The following is a 19064-nucleotide window of genomic DNA, read 5'->3' on the forward strand; positions in this document are numbered from 1 at the left end:
AACTACACAAACCCGAAGTTTCCCCCTGATTGAGACTTAAAAATCGCTGCAGTACCCTTCTGATAGGAGGCTTTCAACTATTTGCTTAAATAAATCGAGGTGATCAGTTAAGGCTTTCCTTGGGGAGGGGGTGAAAAAATATGGATACAGCTGCCCACATGAACACAGCTGTAGAGTATATTATCCCTTCCCTGAGTGGCCAAATGTCTGAATTAATAGAAGTATATCATAGAATACATTGATTACCTAACACATTATGCAAATCCCTTATCTAAAGCAGTATTGTTAAAGAGGGAGGCCATGGCACGACACATTTACAATGCAAAGACACACTGGAGAGAGCAGTGATGACTCATTTACATCACCGTCATCGGCATACAGGGAAATAAGTTTAAGGTGGTTTCTATTTCCACACTAGACCTGCTCCAAGAAGCGGCGTGGTCAAGGACGACCAGTCCTGGACAACAATGCTTCGAGAGGACTAAATACTGACTGATGTTACTTAAAGCTCATGAAAAAGGGGTTTTCATCTGTGAGAAACGACTAAAAAAAGATCTTTGATCATATTTAAATGAAAACCTCTGGCTTAGTCATTCTTCCTTGAGGAGGCCGTGCGATGGCGGCACGACATCTGAATAAATCACCGAGATGAAAAACAAGAAAAGAAATGCATTCATCGCGCCGAGTGCTTTGGCAGCTAATTAAAGTGACGGCATAATTAATGCTAATTGGGAGAGACGTTACAGCAACACGGGATGGTTTGTAAATGGTTTTTATTAGCAAAATAAGGGAGATGAGTCTACAAAGATCCTCCTTCCATGGAGAAGGTACACATAGGTTGACAGTGGCGGTTTCTTTACATGAACAGATCCGGGACCACGCGTGACGCCGCTATCGTTGGCTACGCAGCGGTCGACAGACCCGACTACCCTCCCGTCATGTAAAGGAAAAACCTTAATCCATCATAAAGCAGTTCCTCTGATCCCAGTTTATCTTAAATCATCTCAGACCCATTCTCAACTTTACAACTTACTTACTTTAGTTTTTTCCTTTCTTCTCTCTCCTTTAAAACACCAAAAACTCCACGACCTCTCCTCCAAATACATTAAAATATACAGTAAAATGTGCCAGATCTGGTCTCGAGTATATTAGAAGCTCAGTGCCTTGACTAACCTCTCTCTGGATGGAATGGGAATGACTCGGACTTTTTACACCGTTTTAAAAACCAGAACCCCCCAGATTTGTGGGGCGACTGTAACAATATACATCTCGGTATTGTACTGTGAGAGCGGTCGGTGCGGCCCTCCATCATCGCCGTGGCGGGGCGGGGCGGAGGGGGCGGGGTTAGGGGGCTGTGGAGGCTACATGTTGGTCGCCATGGAGACCCATGCACCTGTTAGACCAGAGGGGGAAGCTCCTCCCGATAGCTCCTGATTAGCTCCTGTTTAGCTCAGTGTTGTGCACAGAGAAGATAGAAGAGAGACTAACGTCTGAAAACAGTTGAGCTCTTTTTAAAGTCTAGAAACACTTCAGCAGGCAACAGAACAAGCGTCGGGACTACGGCCGCAGGAAAATGCATGCGAAGGCACGGGTACCAACAAACCGGAGTCACAGTCGTGCCCCATCTTCTTCCTGTTGTGATTTATGCTCGGAAGAAAAAAGGAGCTTTTTTTTCCACCGACGGCGAAAAGTTTCCTATTCCAGAAACCGCGGCACGAGGAACAGGAAAAATATTGTGATCTTCTCCTCGAAAAATGAAAAACAACGACAAAAAAAAAACAAAGATTTAAAAAAAAAAGAAAAAAGTGAACTCTGTCTGTGAAGCTTTCTCAATTATACAAACATCCTACACAAATGTGGTAACAATTTCAAAATGTTCAGAGACAAAAACATAAATAAAGCTGTTAAAAGTGGCATATAGTACAGCACTGGTCCGTCGTTGATCCTCCCCTCTCCTCATCCTCCCCTTCCAAGTTGCTCGTGAAGCTAGCTCTGCTGCCTGAGGAGACAAGAAAAAAGGGCACACATGAAAAAGAGAGCAGGCAGACGGAGCGATAGAGGCGACCTTCCCTTTATCCACACGCATCAAAATGCAGCTGAAAATGAGTTGGTTTTTGATGATTAATTAAGCCGCCCTTTTGTAGTCGGCCGCAGCTCTGAACTGCGGGAAAATAAATCATTTAGAGCCGATTCTTTCCCCCCGCTCTCACCGAGAAAACGTGTCGTCTTCGTCGTCGCCTCCCCCCCTTCAAAAAAGACCGCAATCTTTCAGGTTGTTCTTGATGATGACGTCGGTGACGGCGTCGAACACGAACTGCACGTTCTTGGTGTCGGTGGCGCACGTGAAGTGGGTGTAAATCTCCTTGGTGTCCTTCCTCTTGTTCAGGTCCTCGAACTGACACTGGATGTAGGCAGCTGCTTCCTCGTACGTGTTGGAGCCTGGAAAAGACAAGTGGGGAGGAAGTTGAGGAGGCAGGAAGGCACCGCAATGGGGAAAATTAAAAACTGTAATCCAGGTTGAAACAAAGAGAGGATGCCAACTAGGAGCTTTAAATGTGCCAGTAAATGCATTTGTGTGGCTGTGGAGGCCTCAGGTTCACTGACGGCAGCCCAAACGAATGCCACAACAATAATGATGATAATAATAATCAGGGCTGGGGATCGATTCAAATATCAAGAATCGATTCGATTCCAATTCTTAAGATTCAGAATCGATTATCAAGATTTGATCCGAATCTGATATTGATTTGGGTTAGTGTTATTAAAACTGTTTTTTGAGCTGTTGCATGAATTATATGACTGTAGTTATGCAACATATTACTACTAGTATTATATTGAGATTCAACAGCAAGTATTGGAAGCTAATGATGCTGTAAGGACCAATCAGCTCCCAGAATGCTGATAGAACTGCTTTCAGAAACATCATGTGGGTCAGAATTACCAAACAGATCCAGGGCAGCAAACGTATGAAATCGGTTTTATTTTTTAACACATTCCGTTTTAATATTTTCCATGTAACCCCCAAACAGTCTATAAAGTAATAAAATATAGACAATTTATGCAATTATAACTGAAAACTTTGTTTTCATACCTTTAAAGATATTTAAAGGCAAAATCATTGTGTCCAACAAAACATTCTATTTTTGGGCATAAACAAAAAAATACCAAAAGTTGGAATGTAATGATGGGAAAAAAAATAAAAAATAAAAAAAAAAAATCGATGTTTGGAGATACAAATTGATTTTTAGGAATCAATGAGAATCGATTTAGAATCGGAAAATCGATTTTTTTCAACGTACATAATAATACTAATGATTTTCAGGTAACAGAAAGCTGCTCGGTGCACGTCGTACCAGCGTATTCTGGGTAGCAGATGGTGAGAGGACTCTTCTTGATCTTCTCCTCAAACAGGTCCTTCTTGTTGAGGAAGAGGATGATGGAGGTGTCCGTGAACCACTTGTTGTTGCAGATGCTGTCGAACAGCTTCATGCTCTCGTGCATCCGGTTCTGATTGGGGAAGGAAAAGGGGAGTGGCTGATTTAGCTTTTCTCCGTTAAAGCTTCTCATATCGCGCGAGGGATAAAGGCGGCCCGCTCACCATCTCTTCGTCCTCGGCCAGAACCAGGTCGTAGTCGCTCAGGGCCACGCAGAAGATGATGGCGGTCACGCCCTCAAAGCAATGGATCCACTTCTTCCTCTCGGACCGCTGACCGCCGACGTCAAACATCCTGGGAGGACAAAAGCAGACGTGAGAGTGTCGTTCAGCAGTGATTCTGAGGCTGATGAGAAGCTGCTCGCTGCAGCGTTTCACCATGACGCACAAAGCAAACAGAACTTCAGCCATGAGGACAGAACAGAGCATCCAACCAGCTCACATCTCATCAGTAAATTATTTAAAAAGCAAACTACCGCAGCTTCGGGTCTCAAATTAATCAACACTGAAGATGGAGAGCCCACTTCCTTCTGGAGCTGCAGCCTCTCTGGACTTTACTGGGTTTCTCTGAACAATGGCAGCAACGTTGGGCTGAAACTGAGCGGGGCGTACGCCAGGTCACATCTTTTTTTTTTTTCTGCATATATATTAGTGGTTAATACCAAGTTGGTAAAAACCAAAGGCATATATATGCATTTTTAATATATATTTTATATACACAGGACTGTCTCAGAAAATTTGAATATTGTGATAAAGTTCTTTATTTTCTGTAATGCAATTAAAAAAACAAAAATGTCATACATTCTGGATTCAGTACAAATCAACTGAAATATTGCAAGCCTTTTATTATTTTAATATAGCTGATGATGGCTTACAGTTTAAGATTAAGATTCACAGAATATTCTAATTTTTTGAGATAGGATATTTGAGTTTTCTTAAGCTGTAAGCCATGATCAGCAATATTAAAATAATAAAAGGCTTGCAATATTTCAGTTGATTTGTAATGAATCCAGAATGTATGATATTTTTGCATTACAGAAAATAAAGGACTTTATCACAATATTCTAATTTTCTGAGACAGTCCTGTATATATACATTTTTTTTTTATGTGAAGGGGGGGGGGGGGGGGGGGGGGGGTCGGGGTGGGGGGTGACATCCGCTGTTAGTCTAAAACAAGAAAAACACAGGGAAAAGCAACAACGGGCACACAAGCCTTTGAAATCTGTACAGACACGAGAACAGGCAGAGACACAAGCAGCAAACATTTCAGGTCCCTGAGACTAAATCAAAGCTAGGCTACTGCGATTATCTGTCCCCCAAAACTGCGGAGTGAGCACCCCGTCACATCTAAATGATGCAGCCAAGTTTTGAATAATTTACAGCGTGACTTCCTCCTCCCGCTGAGAAAGTTTGCTGTTGTGACATCTGCATTTCTGCAAATGACACGTTCAGTCAGGCTTGACATTTGGGCGTTTCTGAAGTCATGTGTGCAGTCGCAGCTTTTTACTTATTTTAAACTGCTACTTAGTCTGGCCCGCCATGACCTTTCACTCCACAACTTGTCTGGTGAAGCAGATGTGGTACTATTCTGCTGGTACAGAACGTACCGAGAACATAACAAAAGGGCAAGGGGGCAGGTTTTACGTTTCATTCTTGTGTTTGAAGCCTGTTCACGGCTTTTGCCCTTTTGAACTCTACAAGTTCCCTTTGTGTCCGACAAAGAGGCATCATATTTGCCCACTTCAACGCGTTTAACGCCAGATCGAGCTTCATCAAACCTGCACCGGCAGGAGCTTTAAACGCAGCCACTTTCATATAAACAGGAATAAAAAGCAAACACCCAGTGATTATACATCCGAACAGGAAACACCGCTGCATTTTCCTAATTATGATGGAAAAAACTGCACACGCTAAAAGAAAATCGGTTTTGCTGCTTTTAGTAAAATAAGTGCTGAAAGATGTTTTCTGAAACGTTGATCTCCTTTTCTTTTTGTTTAACTGGTGTTATATTTCCTGCTTTGTTGAAGTGTTGTGTTATATTTATATTGGATAGGGGGGGGAACCTTTAAGAGGCCGAGCTGAAGCGGGTCAGCTGCTGCTGCTCAACTGTAAACCGACGACTTCTCCCCATGACTCACTCCTGAATTACATAAACCGAAGGCCACGGCGTCGACGCGGCCGGTTCGTGCCTTTCTATCTTTTTTATTTAATCTGTGATGCTGAATTAAGCTAAAAGAGCCAGCGCGGTGACATCACAGCAGCTACTGCCTCCACTTCCTGTCTGCGTTGTGCAGGCAACACAACTGAGTCACGGCTGATGTGCGCTACACCCTCGCAGACGGTGTCACAACCGACGGTTGCTCAGAGAGCTTTCTATGGGGGGGGAGTGAGTCAGTGGCAGGAAGGAAAGCTCATTAAACAACAAAACAACAAGAAAGACAGCTGTTTCAGGGGAGACATTCTCACTTGAAGTGCAGGTCCTTGAAGGTGAAGTGCGTCTCCACGATGCCGGTGGTCTTGACTCGGGTCCTCAGGACGTCCTGCTGGGTGGGGATGTAGGTGGCCTGGGATATCCTGTCCAGGTCGTTCAGGTAGCTGCGAGGGGGACACAGGGAGGGCGGCGTGAGGACGGGGGACGACACATGAACAGAGGTGTCAAGTAACGAAGTACAAATACTTTGTTACCTTACTTAAGTAGAAATTTTGGTTATCTATACTTCACTGGAGTAATTATTTTTCAGACGACTTTTTACTTTTACTCCTTACATTTTCACGCAATTATCTGTACTTTTTACTCCTTACATTTTAAAAACAGCCTTGTTACTCTATTTCATTTCGGCCTTTAAAAAAAACTATCCAGTTAAATTGCTCCATCCGGATAGAGTGAATTTGGTTGTGGTTGTTTCAGATGTTCTTGTCCAGTTTTGTTCTTACATCCGTTCCCTCAGATTCCTGCAACTAAACTTGGATGTACATTCCAATAAAGTTTAGGATAAATGATAACATGCCTCTGAAGTTTGACTTTTTGCACCATTACAATACTTATAGGCAACTAGTCATCATATCTCCTGCTCTCTGAAACACATGTTAATGCTCAATAGTACACATATATGGTTCTTTTATATATTTGCATTATACTAAGATGCATTCATTTTCAATTCCCAATTCAATTCCCCCTTACATTATTTTTACTTTTACACTTTAAGTAGTTTTGAAACCAGTACTTTTATACTTTTACTTGAGTAAAAAACTTGAGTTGATACTTCAACTTCTACAGGAGTATTTTTAAACTCTAGTATCTATACTTCTATCTGAGTAATGAATGTGAATACTTTTGACACCTCTGCACATGAACGCATGCGCTTACTTTGTGCCACCAACGCCCGTTGTCGTAACGACGGGCGGCTGCAACAGGAACTTTAAAGAGCAGAACTGAGGGAAGCTGCAGATGATCAAATAAAATCATCTCCGTCTGCAGAACCCGAGTCTCTCAGGGAGGGGCTTCGATGACATCACTGGTTCTAGTAAATCGAGGAAAGTTTTGTGGCTCGCCAGGCCTCGTGCTGTGTTCAAAGACTATTTTCTCAGTGGGGTCAAAACAAGTTCCTGCTGGAAGTTTCGTCACTCATTTGATTTCTTCCTCTCCACTGTCGCCTCGAGTTTCTTCAGGGTCATTAGCCTGTTTTTTCTTCTTTTTAATTAAAGTGGAAACGTGTTGGACTTAATAATTTGACTGAAACCCACGGATTTTGTTGGTTTTCTGTTAAAAGATTGAAAGAAAGAAAAGTCTTGATTTATATTTGTTTTAAATAAATAGGGGCTTAAAAAAAATGAGATAATGGGGGCACTTTTATGAATGTCATGGGGTCAAACCTCCACGTGTGGACGTATTTTCTCGTGACACGGCGAGCGCGGCGGAGGCTTTCCTGGAAGCGTCCGTGTTTGTTTTCCAACGCGAGTACTCGGAGAGCAGCTGAAACACTTTTGACCTGAATTACGGCGCCTTCCTCCCACCTCCCACTCGCTTTTCTTTGGCGTTTGGAAAAGCGACTAATTAAAACGTCGCCACTTTGACTTCTAAGATCCAATTAAGAAGCTGCGAACATTACAAACTGTTGCAGCTGCCCAGATTTACGGCTCTGGGAACCTTTTGTTTGGCTGTTTTATTGATATCTATTATGACACAAACAAAAAGGACTAAAACAGATCGGGAACACTTTTTTAGGACACCGTCCCAGACAGATGCTCAACCTGTCATCAATCTGGATTCCCCTCTATTTAAGTATAAAGTGTTAAAAAAAGAAAAAAGCCTGGTTCCTTTATTGATTGTACCTTTAAAATCCTAGAAAATAAATATAGATGTCATTAAAGCTTTGAGAAAAACAAAAAAGGAATGCCTAAGACTTTTACACATAAGGTTTCGGCGGCCTTTAGGAGCATAGCGACGACTAAACTAGTGTAAATGGGCACCGATCTCGTGTCTGACGGGCTGCACGTGTTGTGTTTGTCGTGTTTAAAAACGATCCAACAATATTGTGACTTCTTATCAAAGAAATGAGCAAACCAGATGCAGGGAAACTGACTCCTCTGCTCTGCTGGGCTTCTGTGGCAAATGGTCGACGTTTACAGCCCCGTTAATCACGTTTAAGGCCCACGAAGCTCTTTTACAACTTTCACCCGTTCACACAAGCACTTAAACACATTCTGTTCCTCTCATTTTCGCTCGCTGCTCTTTGTTACATTTAGACAATGCCACGGCGGCTTGGCGGTCGCAGCAAACGGGCCCCGGGGCTTTAACCCGAGCCCCGGTCTCTTCAGCGGGGAGTGGAACGTCTCTGCGGTTGGTGGGATCCCAGCGGGGGCTCCGGCACCTCCCACAACCATGTGCTGCTGAGCTCCGTGTGAGGCCTGTGACGGCCCGGCCATCTGTGTGGGTATCGGCCAAAAAGGTATCAGGACATACCTGGTTATTAATGTTTTTAATATATATTTATTATTAAATAGTTTTATAATTGTATTTAACAACTGTATTTAACAATACAGACAGTTGATGTGTTTATAGTTTAAGATATTGCTTTTGGGCGGCGCCGGCGGCTGGAGGAGACGTTTGTGCTGGAGCTGGAAAGAAGCGTGGCTAACAGAAAGCTAACAACAGCTAGCCTACGCTCAGATAAACGGAGATAATGTCTGAAAGTTTTCAAAAGAAAGAAAAGCTGTCGGAGAGAAGTGACTGTAGTGTTATATAAATGATTAACTGTTACTCGTTAATCATCTTTTGGTCCACTTTATTGACTCTCTGGGATGACGAACTGCTATTTTGCGTGCTGGCGTTACGGTTAAAGGGTCCGTCTCTGAACAACCACACTTGGTTCCTACGCTCTGCGTGACATCATTACAACACAGTGACAGAAAACAGCTGTGATGAATATCTGCTGCTATTCCTTTCATGCTGTTGAGAATTCTGCACTAAGATTAAGCCAAAATGGTTAAGCCAAAATGTGTTTTTTCTTATTGATTGTGAGTTTTACTGGATGTCATTCAACTTTTGAACCTAGGAGGTAAACTACATCTTTTGAAGTGAACTTAATTAGGGCCCGAGCACTTATAGTGCGAAGGCCCTATTGTATCTGTAGGAATTTTTCTTCTTTCTTTCTTCCAACGAAATGAGGGCCTTTTTGCCCCCCTAAACGTGCCCCAAAAGTCACCAAATTTTGCATGCAAGCCAGACCTGGTGAAAAATGTGATATTTAATGGTTTGCATTAATGGGCATGGCCTAATGGCTCAATAGCGCCCCCTAGAAAACTTCGTGCCTTAAGCCCCACAATACGGTTTGACGTACATGCACAAAAATCGGTACACCGTAACATGCACCCAGGTGTGTTATACATCAAAATGTGCGTCTCCATCCTGCGACAACGCGCATTACTTTTCTCAGTCAAACGCGTTACCGTGGCGACGCTAGATGCCAAAAAGCGCACCCCCACTTCATCTGGTTGTTCCATAAGTGATAGTTCCTACTTTCTGCCATAACTTTTGAACGGGTTGTGATAAAGACTTGTGGGTGGTGTCATCGGACTCGGTATTGAGTACTTGACCGTCATTGGTATGAATTAGCCCCTCCCTTTCTTCTGTTTGATCGATATCTGATAGTTCCTACTTTCTGCCATAACTTTTGAATGGTTTGATATGAGTCGTGGGTGGTGTCATCCGCTAAATGTCCAGGCCTGAAGAATCTACATTCAAGTCATACAAGCGCTTCCACTGCAGCACGCCTGAACGTGCACAAGGGTGCGAGGGCCCGTTCATCGCTGCTTGCAGCTTTAAATTATTTTTGTTATTGCACTATTCTGCACTTTTTGTTTTAGTTTACAATTTCATGTTTATACATTTTGTGGCACCAGTGCTGATGAGCTTTGTTTTGATCTAGTGATGCAGATGCCGACTCTGGATCTGGATCAGCCTCGTGACCCTCCACAGCATCGCCCTCCCCTCCCAAAACAAATAAAACCAACCCAGGATCTGCCTTGTGACGATATAATGTGCCACGGGCTCCAGCGCAATACGTGCCACATCAATAAAAACAAAAAACAATGAAAAATTAAAGCTGCAAGCAGCGATGAACGGGCCCTCGCACCCACGGCCACCTCCCCCCATAAGCATATCAGAAATGACACCACCCATGACTTCCTATGTCAAACCATTCAAAGGTTATAGCAGAAAAAAGGGACAACCAATCAGAAGAAGGGGCGGGGCTAATTCAGGCCAATGAAGGTCAAGGACTCCATAAAGAATCTGATGACCCCACCCACGACTCCCTATGTCAAACCATTCAAAAGTTATAGCAGAAAATCGGGACAACCAATCAGAATAAGGGGCGGGGCTAATTAAGGCCAACGAAGCTTAATGGCTCATTACAGAGTCCCATGACACCACCCACGACTCTCTATGTCAAACCATTCAAAAGTTATAGCAGAAAAAAGGGACAACCAATCAGAAGAAGGGGCGGGGCTAATTCAGGCCAATGAAGGTCAAGGACTCCATACAGAATCTTATGACACCACCCACGACTCTGTATGTCAAACCACTCAAAAGTTATGGCAGAGAAAAGTATTCTAGGGGGCGCTGTTGAGCCGTTAGGCCACGCCCATTAATGCAAACCATGAAATATCAAATTTATCGCCAAGTCTGGCTTGCATGCAAAATTTGGTGACTTTTGGAGAACTATCAAATATGGACCAATCACATGAAGGGGGGGCGCGCCTTTTGGCGTCTAGCGTCGCCACGGTAACACTTTTGAAAGAGAAAAGTAATGCGTGGTGTCGCAGGATGTAGACGCACATTTTGATGTATAACACACCTGGGGGCACGTTACGGTTCGGGCTGAATTAACTTCTGAAGGAATGGCATAAATTTCGCCAAAATGACACAATGTATTCAAAATGGCCGACATCCTGTTCGGTTTCGGCCATGGCTCCAAGAGACTTTTCTTTAAGTTGTGCCATGATACAGGTGTGTAGCGATTTTCGTGCATGTACGTCAAACCGTATTGTGGGGCTTGAGGCACAAAGTTTTCCGGGGGGCGCTGTTGAGCCATTTTGCCACGCCCATTAATGCGTGGCAAAATATCATGAAATATCAAATTTATCGCCAGGCCTGTCTTACATGCCAAATTTGGTGCCTTTTGGGGAACTATCAAATATGGACCAATCAGATGAAGGGGGGGTGCGCTTGTTGGCGTCTAGCGTCGCCACGGTAACACTTTTGAAAGAGAAAAGTAATGCGTGTAGTCGCAGGATGGAGACGCACATTTTGATGTATAACACATCTGGGTTCACGATACGGTTCGGGCTGAATTAACTCTCGAAGGAATGGCATATATTGCTCCAAAATTACGCAATTAATTCAGAATGTTCAAAATGGCCGACTTCCTGTTCGGTTTCGGCCATGGCGCCAAGAGACTTTTCTTTTAGTTGCGACATGATACAGGTGTGTACTGATTTTCGTTCATGTACGTCAAACCGTATTATGGGGCTTGAGGCACAAAGTTTTTTCTGTCGAACCAATCAGATGAAGGGTGGGCGCGCTTTTTGGCGTCTAGCGTCGCCACGGTAACGCTTTTGAAAGAGAAAAGTAATGCGTGTTGTCGCAGGATGGAGACGCACATTTTGATGTATAACACACTTGGGGGCACGTTACGGTTCGGGCTGAATTAACTTTCGAAGGAATGGCATAAATTTCGCCAAAATGACACGACTAATTCAAAATGGCCGACATCCTGTTCGGTTTCGGGCATGACCCCAAGAGACTTTTGTTTAAGTTGTCCCATGATACAGGTGTGTACCGATTTTCGTGCATGTACGTCAAACCGTATCGTGGGGCTTGAGGCACAAAGTTTTCAAGGGGGCGCTGTTGAGCCATTTTGCCACGCCCATTAATACAAACCTTTAAATATCAAATTTTTCGCCAGGCCTGACTAGGGTGCAAAATTTGGTGACTTTTTGGGCATGTTAAGGGGGGCAAAAAGGCCTTCACTTTGTCAGGAAAATAATAATAATAATTAAAGCTGCAAGCAGCGATGAACGGGCCCTCGCACTCACGACCACCGCCCCCCCATAAGCATATCAGAAACAACACCACCCACGACTTCCTATGTCAAACCATTCAAAAGTTATAGCAGAAAAAAGGGACAACCAATCAGAAGAAGGGGCGGGGCTAATTCAGGCCAATGAAGGTCAAGGACTCCATACAGAATCTGATGACACCACCCACGACTCTCTATGTCAAACCATTCCAAAGTTATAGCAGAAAAAAGGGACAACCAATCAGAAGAAGGGGCGGGGCTAATTCAGGCCAATGAAGGTCAAGGACTCCATAAAGAATCTGATGACCCCACCCACAACTCCATATGTCAAACCATTCCAAAGTTATAGCAGAAAATCGGGACAACCAATCAGAAGAAGGGGCGGGGCTAATTAAAGCCAACTAAGCTTAAGGACTCATTACAGAGTCCCATGACACCACCCACGACTCTCTATGTTAAACCATTCCAAAGTTATAGCAGAAAATCGGGACAACCAATCAGAAGAAGGGGCGGGGCTAATTAAGGCCAACGAAGCTTAAGAACTCAGTACAAAGTCCCATGACACCACCCACGACTTCCTATGTCAAACCATTAAAAAGTTATAGCAGAAAAAAGGGACAACCAATCAGAAGAAGGGGCGGGGCTAATTCTGGCCAATGAAGGTCAAGGACTCCATAAAGAATCTGATGACACCACCCACGACTCTCTATGTCAAACCATTCCAATGTTATAGCAGGAAATCGGGACAACCAATCAGAAGAAGGGGCGGGGCTAATTAAGGCCAACAAAGCTTAAGGACTCATTACAGAGTCCCATGACACCACCCACGACTTCCTATGTCAAACCATTCAAAAGTTATGGCAGATAAAAGTATTCTAGGGGGCGCTGTTGAGCCGTTAGGCCACGCCCATTAATGCAAACCATGAAATATAAAATTTATCGCCAAGTCTGGCTTGCATGCAAAATTTGGAGAACTATCAAATATGGACCAATCAGATGAAGGGTGGGCACGCCTTTTGGCGTCTAGCGTCGCCACGGTAACACTTTTGAAAGAGAAAAGTAATGCGTGGTGTCGCAGGATGTAGACGCACATTTTGATGTATAACACACCTGGGTGCACGTTACGGTTCGGGCTGAATTAACTGCCGAAGGAATGGCATAAATTTCGCCAAAATGACACAATTTATTCAAAATGGCCGACTTCCTGTTCGGTTTCGGCCATGGCGCCAAGAGACTTTTCTTTTAGTTGTGACATGATACAGGTGTGTAGCGATTTTCGTGCATGTACGTCAAACCGTATTGTGGGGCTTGAGGCACAAAGTTTTCCGGGGGGCGCTGTTGAGCCATTTTGCCACGCCCATTAATGCAAACCATGAAAGATCAAATTTATCGCCAGGCCTGGCTTGCATGCCAAATTTGGTGCCTTTTGGGGAACTATCAAATATGGACCAATCAGATGAAGGGGGGGTCCGCTTGTTGGCGTCTAGCGTCGCCACGGTAACACTTTTGAAAGAGAAAAGTAATGCGTGTAGTCGCAGGATGGAGACGCACATTTTGATGTATAACACATCTGGGTTCACGATACGGTTCGGGCTGAATTAACTCTCGAAGGAATGGCATATATTGCTCCAAAATTACGCAATTAATTCAGAATGTTCAAAATGGCCGACTTTCTGTTCGGTTTCGGCAATGGCGCCAAGAGACTTTTCTTTTAGTTGCGACATGATACAGGAGTGTACCAATTTTCGTTCATGTACGTCAAACCGTATTATGGGGCTTGAGGCGCAAAGTTTTTTCTGTCTGAACCAACCAGATGAAGGGTGGTCGCGCTTTTTGGCGTCTAGCGTCGCCACGGTAACGCTTTTGAAAGAGAAAAGTAATGCGTGTAGTCGCAGGATGGAGACGCACATTTTGATGTATAACACACTTGGGTGCACGTTACGGTTCGGGCTGAATTAACTTTCGAAGGAATGGCATAAATTTCGCCAAAATGACACAACTAATTCAAAATGGCCGACTTCCTGTTCGGTTTCGGGCATGACGCCAAGAGACTTTTCTTTCAGTTGCGCCATGATACAGGTGTGTACCGATTTTCGTGCGTGTACGACATACCGCATTCTGGGGCTTGAGGCACAAAGTTTTCCGGGGGGCGCTGTTGAGCCATTTTGCCACGCCCATTAATGCAAACCATTAAATATCAAATTTTTCGCCAGGCCTGACTTGCATGCAAAATTTGGTGACTTTTTGGGCACGTTTAGGGGGGCAAAAAGGCCCTCCTTTTGTCAGAAGAAAAAAGAAAGAAAAAAAAAAAAAAAAAAAATTCCTACAGATACAATAGGGCCTTCGCACTGAAGGTGCTCGGGCCCTAAAAATTCCTGCAAATACAATAGGGCCTTCGCTCTGAAGGTGCTCGGGCCCTAATAAGTCAGCAGTTCAGCTGACTTACAATTTCTTTGTGTGATTATTTAAAGCAAATGTTCCCGAACCTGAAGTGTGAGGTCAGCGAATAAACAGGCCTTCAATCCGTCCCCCGTTCCTCCGTCGAGGAAGGCAAATATTGACAGTCTAAAGGTCCAGACAGATGTGTGGCCGGCTGCTCCCCCGGCGCGGCTAAAGGTTGGAGCAGCCCGTGTTTGGCCGGTTGCAACAACACGCTGTGCGTTTGCGCTGGAATGGCAGTCATTTGACAGAAACTGGTGTGTTTCTCTCTGGGGGTGACTCACGGCGCGGGCCGAGCCTGCGATCACCGAGCCGGCGGTTGTGTGCGTGACTCACTATGCCGCCGAGTCGTTGAGCTGGTACTCGCGCGAGCGGCTGAAGCAGGCCTGCACGCCTCCGTCCTTCCACAGCCGCTTGATGACGCCGGCCAGCTCGGTGGTCATGAAGCCCTCCTCCGCCGAGCCCGCCAGCACAAACAGCTGCCGCGCGTCGTCCTGGGAGACGGGGGGGGGGGGAATGGGGGTCGGGAGGAGAGCCGGGGGGTCAAGACAAACATCATCAATCAGCCATCAAAGAAGCGACCTCGGCGCGGTACCAGCACCGAGCTGAAACGCGAGCCGCCTGCTCGTAATGACATTTAAAGACCCAGTAAAGAGCTCTGACATCACACATGCACACAATTATAGGCATTTCTTATCTTTAAAGCATTTGATATCATGCTGACCGACATACAACAAAGACTTTCATCAAGACTCAGGAAATAATCTATGTCCGATGCTTCATGCAGAGTAAATAAATTGGCCTCCGCGGTCGCAGCTACCTCCACATCTAAGACTACCTCCCCGAGAGTAGCAATTACAGGACCTGTTTACTGACAGGGTTCCCTAAACCCGAGTTTAACTCCAGGTTTCTACTGGAAACCGCCCAAATGACTCGCCGTCAGCCGCCACTCACCGCTCTGGCCGCGTCGCCGAAGTCGATCTTGAGGCGTCCCATGGCTCTGATGATGGCGATGATGGACTGGATGGTGTTGCTGTAGACCACGGCCTTGTACTGCTTACATTCCTCTTCTGAGTAGCCGGCCTCGTGGATGATCCTGCAGGGAGAGGACAAGATCGCTACCATCAGATGTGCCAAAGGTATTGTCACTGGACCGAACCACATACCCCGTTTTCTCATCCTGACCCATTCTTAAGAGACTCACAACGTTCACGGTAAAGTTAAAAGTAGGTCACAGCGGCCTTGACCAGGCTGCACCTTCTGATTCAGGTAAGGAAGCCTTTTTATTTCCAAATACAGCTTTACTTGGTGGACAAAAGCTTGAAGCTCCAACAGAAATTCTGTTTCAACCACTATGAAGCTGTTCTGTACTAGGCCTGTGTTGAAAAAATCGATTTCCCAATTCTAAATCGATTCTCATATGAATTCCTAAAAATCGATTCATATGTCTGAAGATCGATTTTTTTTATTTGAGTTTTTTTTTTTTTTTTTTTTTAATTTATTTATGTATTTTTTTTTCATCATTACATTACAACTTGGTTATTTTTTTGTTTATCCCCAAAAAAGGAATGTTTTGTTGGACACGAGAATAACTGGTGCCATGTTTTTGCCTTTAAATATGTTTAAAGGTATGAAAACATTAAAGTGTTAGGTTATAAATTGCATAAATTGTCTATATTTCATTACTTTATATACTGTCTTGGGGTTACATTTGCAAAAAATGCTAAAAACCAAATGCTCAAAAATTAAAAACCAAAATAGACCGAAAATGGAACAAATAAAAACGGAATGTGGGAAAAAATAAAACCGATTTCATCCGTCTCTGTTTCCTCCCTGGATCTGTTTGGTAATTCTGATACACACGATGTTTCTGAAAGCAGTTCTATCAGCATTCTGGGAGCTGATTGGTCCTTACAGCATCATTAGCTGCCAATACTTGCTGTTTAATCTCAATATAATACTAGTATTAATATGTTGCAGAACTACAGTCATATAATTCATGCAAAAGCTCAAAAAACTGTTTTAATAACACTAACCCAAATCAATATCGGAATCTAATCGGATCGAATCAAATCTTGATAATCGATTCTGAATCTTAAGAATCGGAATCGAATCTTGACATTTGAATCAATCCCCAGCCCTATTCTGTACATTTGTCACCATTATAACACACAACCACCAATGTTTTGTATTATTTTAAGTAGATTTAAATTCTAACTCTGTAATTGGCTTATACAGCAGGTCCAAGCCCATTATTTTCTGTTGAAGACGCAAACAAGTTTTTCTTAATTCGAGCACCGTGTTTGTTGTAATGAAGGAAAAACTGGCAGTGACGGATCCCAGTAGTAACTGTCAGATTGAAGTAGAGCTGCAACAACGTACCGACGTAATCGGTTAATTTAATATGTCGACCTGCATCGAGTGTGCCGCAGGCTGCATGAACAACGCCCTGACAACGGCGAGTACAAGTAGCAGACATTCATTGAATTAAACTTCTATCTCTAAAAACCAGATTCAAGCATCAAGTTTAAGACTTTTTCAGAGAGAAACCCAACAGAATGTTGCACTGTACGCTCAGTAAAATCTAAATAGCGAATAACAGCAGCACAACCGCCGTGCGTGAGAATCTCAACAGAAAACATTCTGTGGTTCTCAAACCTTAAAGTGAAAACAATATTAGCATTTACGCATTAATTCTAGTTTTTTATTTTATAGTTTTTACACCCAAGTCGTAGCTTGATCATTTTCTGGTGTAAAAAAATTAAGCAATGAAGCTAACAGCTTACTTTTAAAGTAGGTAAGCCATTAGCTTCATCATTTTCTTTTTTGAGCACTTAAAACTAAAGAATTTGGCAATATTGATTTCTATTGAAGTCATGTTTGTGCTGTCTGTCAATATAACAGTTGGCAGTTATACCTCCCTCTCAGTGCCATCACCTGGTATAACATCATTAAGATTAAAAAAGAAACATATTCAAGGCTTGTGATGGAAAATCATTCAGACTTACAACTTTGGGCAGAATTGATGTTAGAATTATGGACTTTTACACAAAGTCAAATCTTAAACAGTGTTTCCACTTTTTGGGCTTTGAATAAGTTATTTTAGATTTATGGAGATTGTTCTGAATAAACCAAATGATGACCTGAGACACTTTTGCTTTGATTTATATATCAATTTTTTTTTCAAAAGTAAAAAGTTGTGAGAATGGTAAAATGTTTTATTTGTTGACATTTATCAAAAAGTGAAAAAAAAAAAATCATCATAAGATGAATCTAAAAAAAATAATCATTGGTGGCAGCCTTACATTGAGGCAGTTTTTTTTTGTGTTTTTATAATCGTGATCAAGAGTATCTTTTTGGTTTGGTCCAGTAAAAGGTGATTCCTCAAAGACGTCACACCTGTTGACGTTTGCTGCCCCGATCTAACCTGTCGTTTTCAGAGCCTGGGCGGAAATGGACCTTTATAATTTACCCTTTTTTGTTTCATTTTTTTAAACCGCGCAGCCATGAAACGGGCAGCTGACAGATGATGAACAGATGTTTACTGATGTTAGGGTTACTACTCATGTAGAGCCACTAATCACTCGGTGACCCACCGTTACAGAGAAGCAGCAGGTCTGTACAACAGGCCAAAACCAGTCAACTTTAGCATTTGTGTGCAGAAACACAACACGACTTTGGAGTTAGGAGACTGGGCTCTTTGCATTTAACAGCCGAATCATTGTTTCTGTTTTTCAGGACACTAAATCTCCCAGCTGCCTCGTCTGTGCTGGATGTGTCCTCTTCGTTCCACAACAATTTTGTGATTATTTTTTTCCTTGTGTCGAGGTTCTCTGGGCAGCCCTGCAGCACATGTTATCTGCACTTGTTTATTCGTTTGGCCAGCGCTTTATGTCTGAAAGACCCAGGTGATTCCCGCGGGTCCTTCAGCTCGCTGGTGTCGTCTCGCTCCTTATTCCCACTCCTCTGCTCGCTCTCTGTTGCACTTCTGGCCACTGATTCATACTTGATGTGTGTCCCTAATCAATTTTTACTTGTTAATTAAACCAGTTGCTGATTTGGTCCTCTACTGGGATTTGGCAGGATCCAGTACAACGTGAGGCACCTTCAACTCAAGGTTGTGAGAAGAGTCAAGATCTTTGTGCTACAACCGACTCAGCCTCGATGGGGGGGCCTAGGGCTGGGCGATATATCGTGATTTTAATAAATATCGATATATTTTCAAACGCGTTATGGTACGAGACAATATCGTTTATATCGATTATTTTAAAAAAAAGATATATATATATATATTTTTTTTTTTTACAATTTTGATATAGCTTATTTTGTGACAAAGTGACTTGAATGTTTTATTTGAGATTTGCACAAATGTTTTGTCATTTGCACAACTGTCAACCTCAGTGGAAAAGTCTGCCTGTTACTGTCTACATTGTATTAATTGCATTGTATTTTAATTTAATTGTTATGCAGGAAAGGGATATTTGTTTTATTTTATTCAAGAAGCATTTTTATTCTATATATGCAGGCAGTTTATTTTTATTTCATTTGTTTTATACATTTTGATATTGTGCAGACCTCTGTTAATAAAGGTACGTGTGACATTTGGCACA

At 43.1% G+C, this 19064-nt stretch overlaps 1 protein-coding gene across 1 annotated transcript in view; it reads right to left on the minus strand.

Annotated features, from left to right (window-relative positions):
* Positions 1-756: 756 nt before the first annotated feature.
* The window catches only part of gnai1 (guanine nucleotide binding protein (G protein), alpha inhibiting activity polypeptide 1), a 36076-nt gene continuing 17768 nt past the window's right edge, over positions 757-19064 (minus strand). Inside the window, exons 3-9 of the mRNA XM_061715164.1 lie at positions 15409-15550; positions 14791-14948; positions 5900-6028; positions 3599-3728; positions 3354-3507; positions 2211-2439; positions 757-1999 (exon numbers count right to left, since the gene is read on the minus strand). Coding sequence (XP_061571148.1) covers positions 2249-2439; positions 3354-3507; positions 3599-3728; positions 5900-6028; positions 14791-14948; positions 15409-15550 — 904 coding nt within the window. The 3' untranslated portion in view covers positions 757-1999; positions 2211-2248. The remainder of the gene's footprint in view (positions 2000-2210; positions 2440-3353; positions 3508-3598; positions 3729-5899; positions 6029-14790; positions 14949-15408; positions 15551-19064) is intronic.

This window comes from Cololabis saira, chromosome 23, assembly GCF_033807715.1.
Source record: "Cololabis saira isolate AMF1-May2022 chromosome 23, fColSai1.1, whole genome shotgun sequence".
Taxonomy (NCBI): Eukaryota; Metazoa; Chordata; class Actinopteri; order Beloniformes; family Belonidae; genus Cololabis; species Cololabis saira.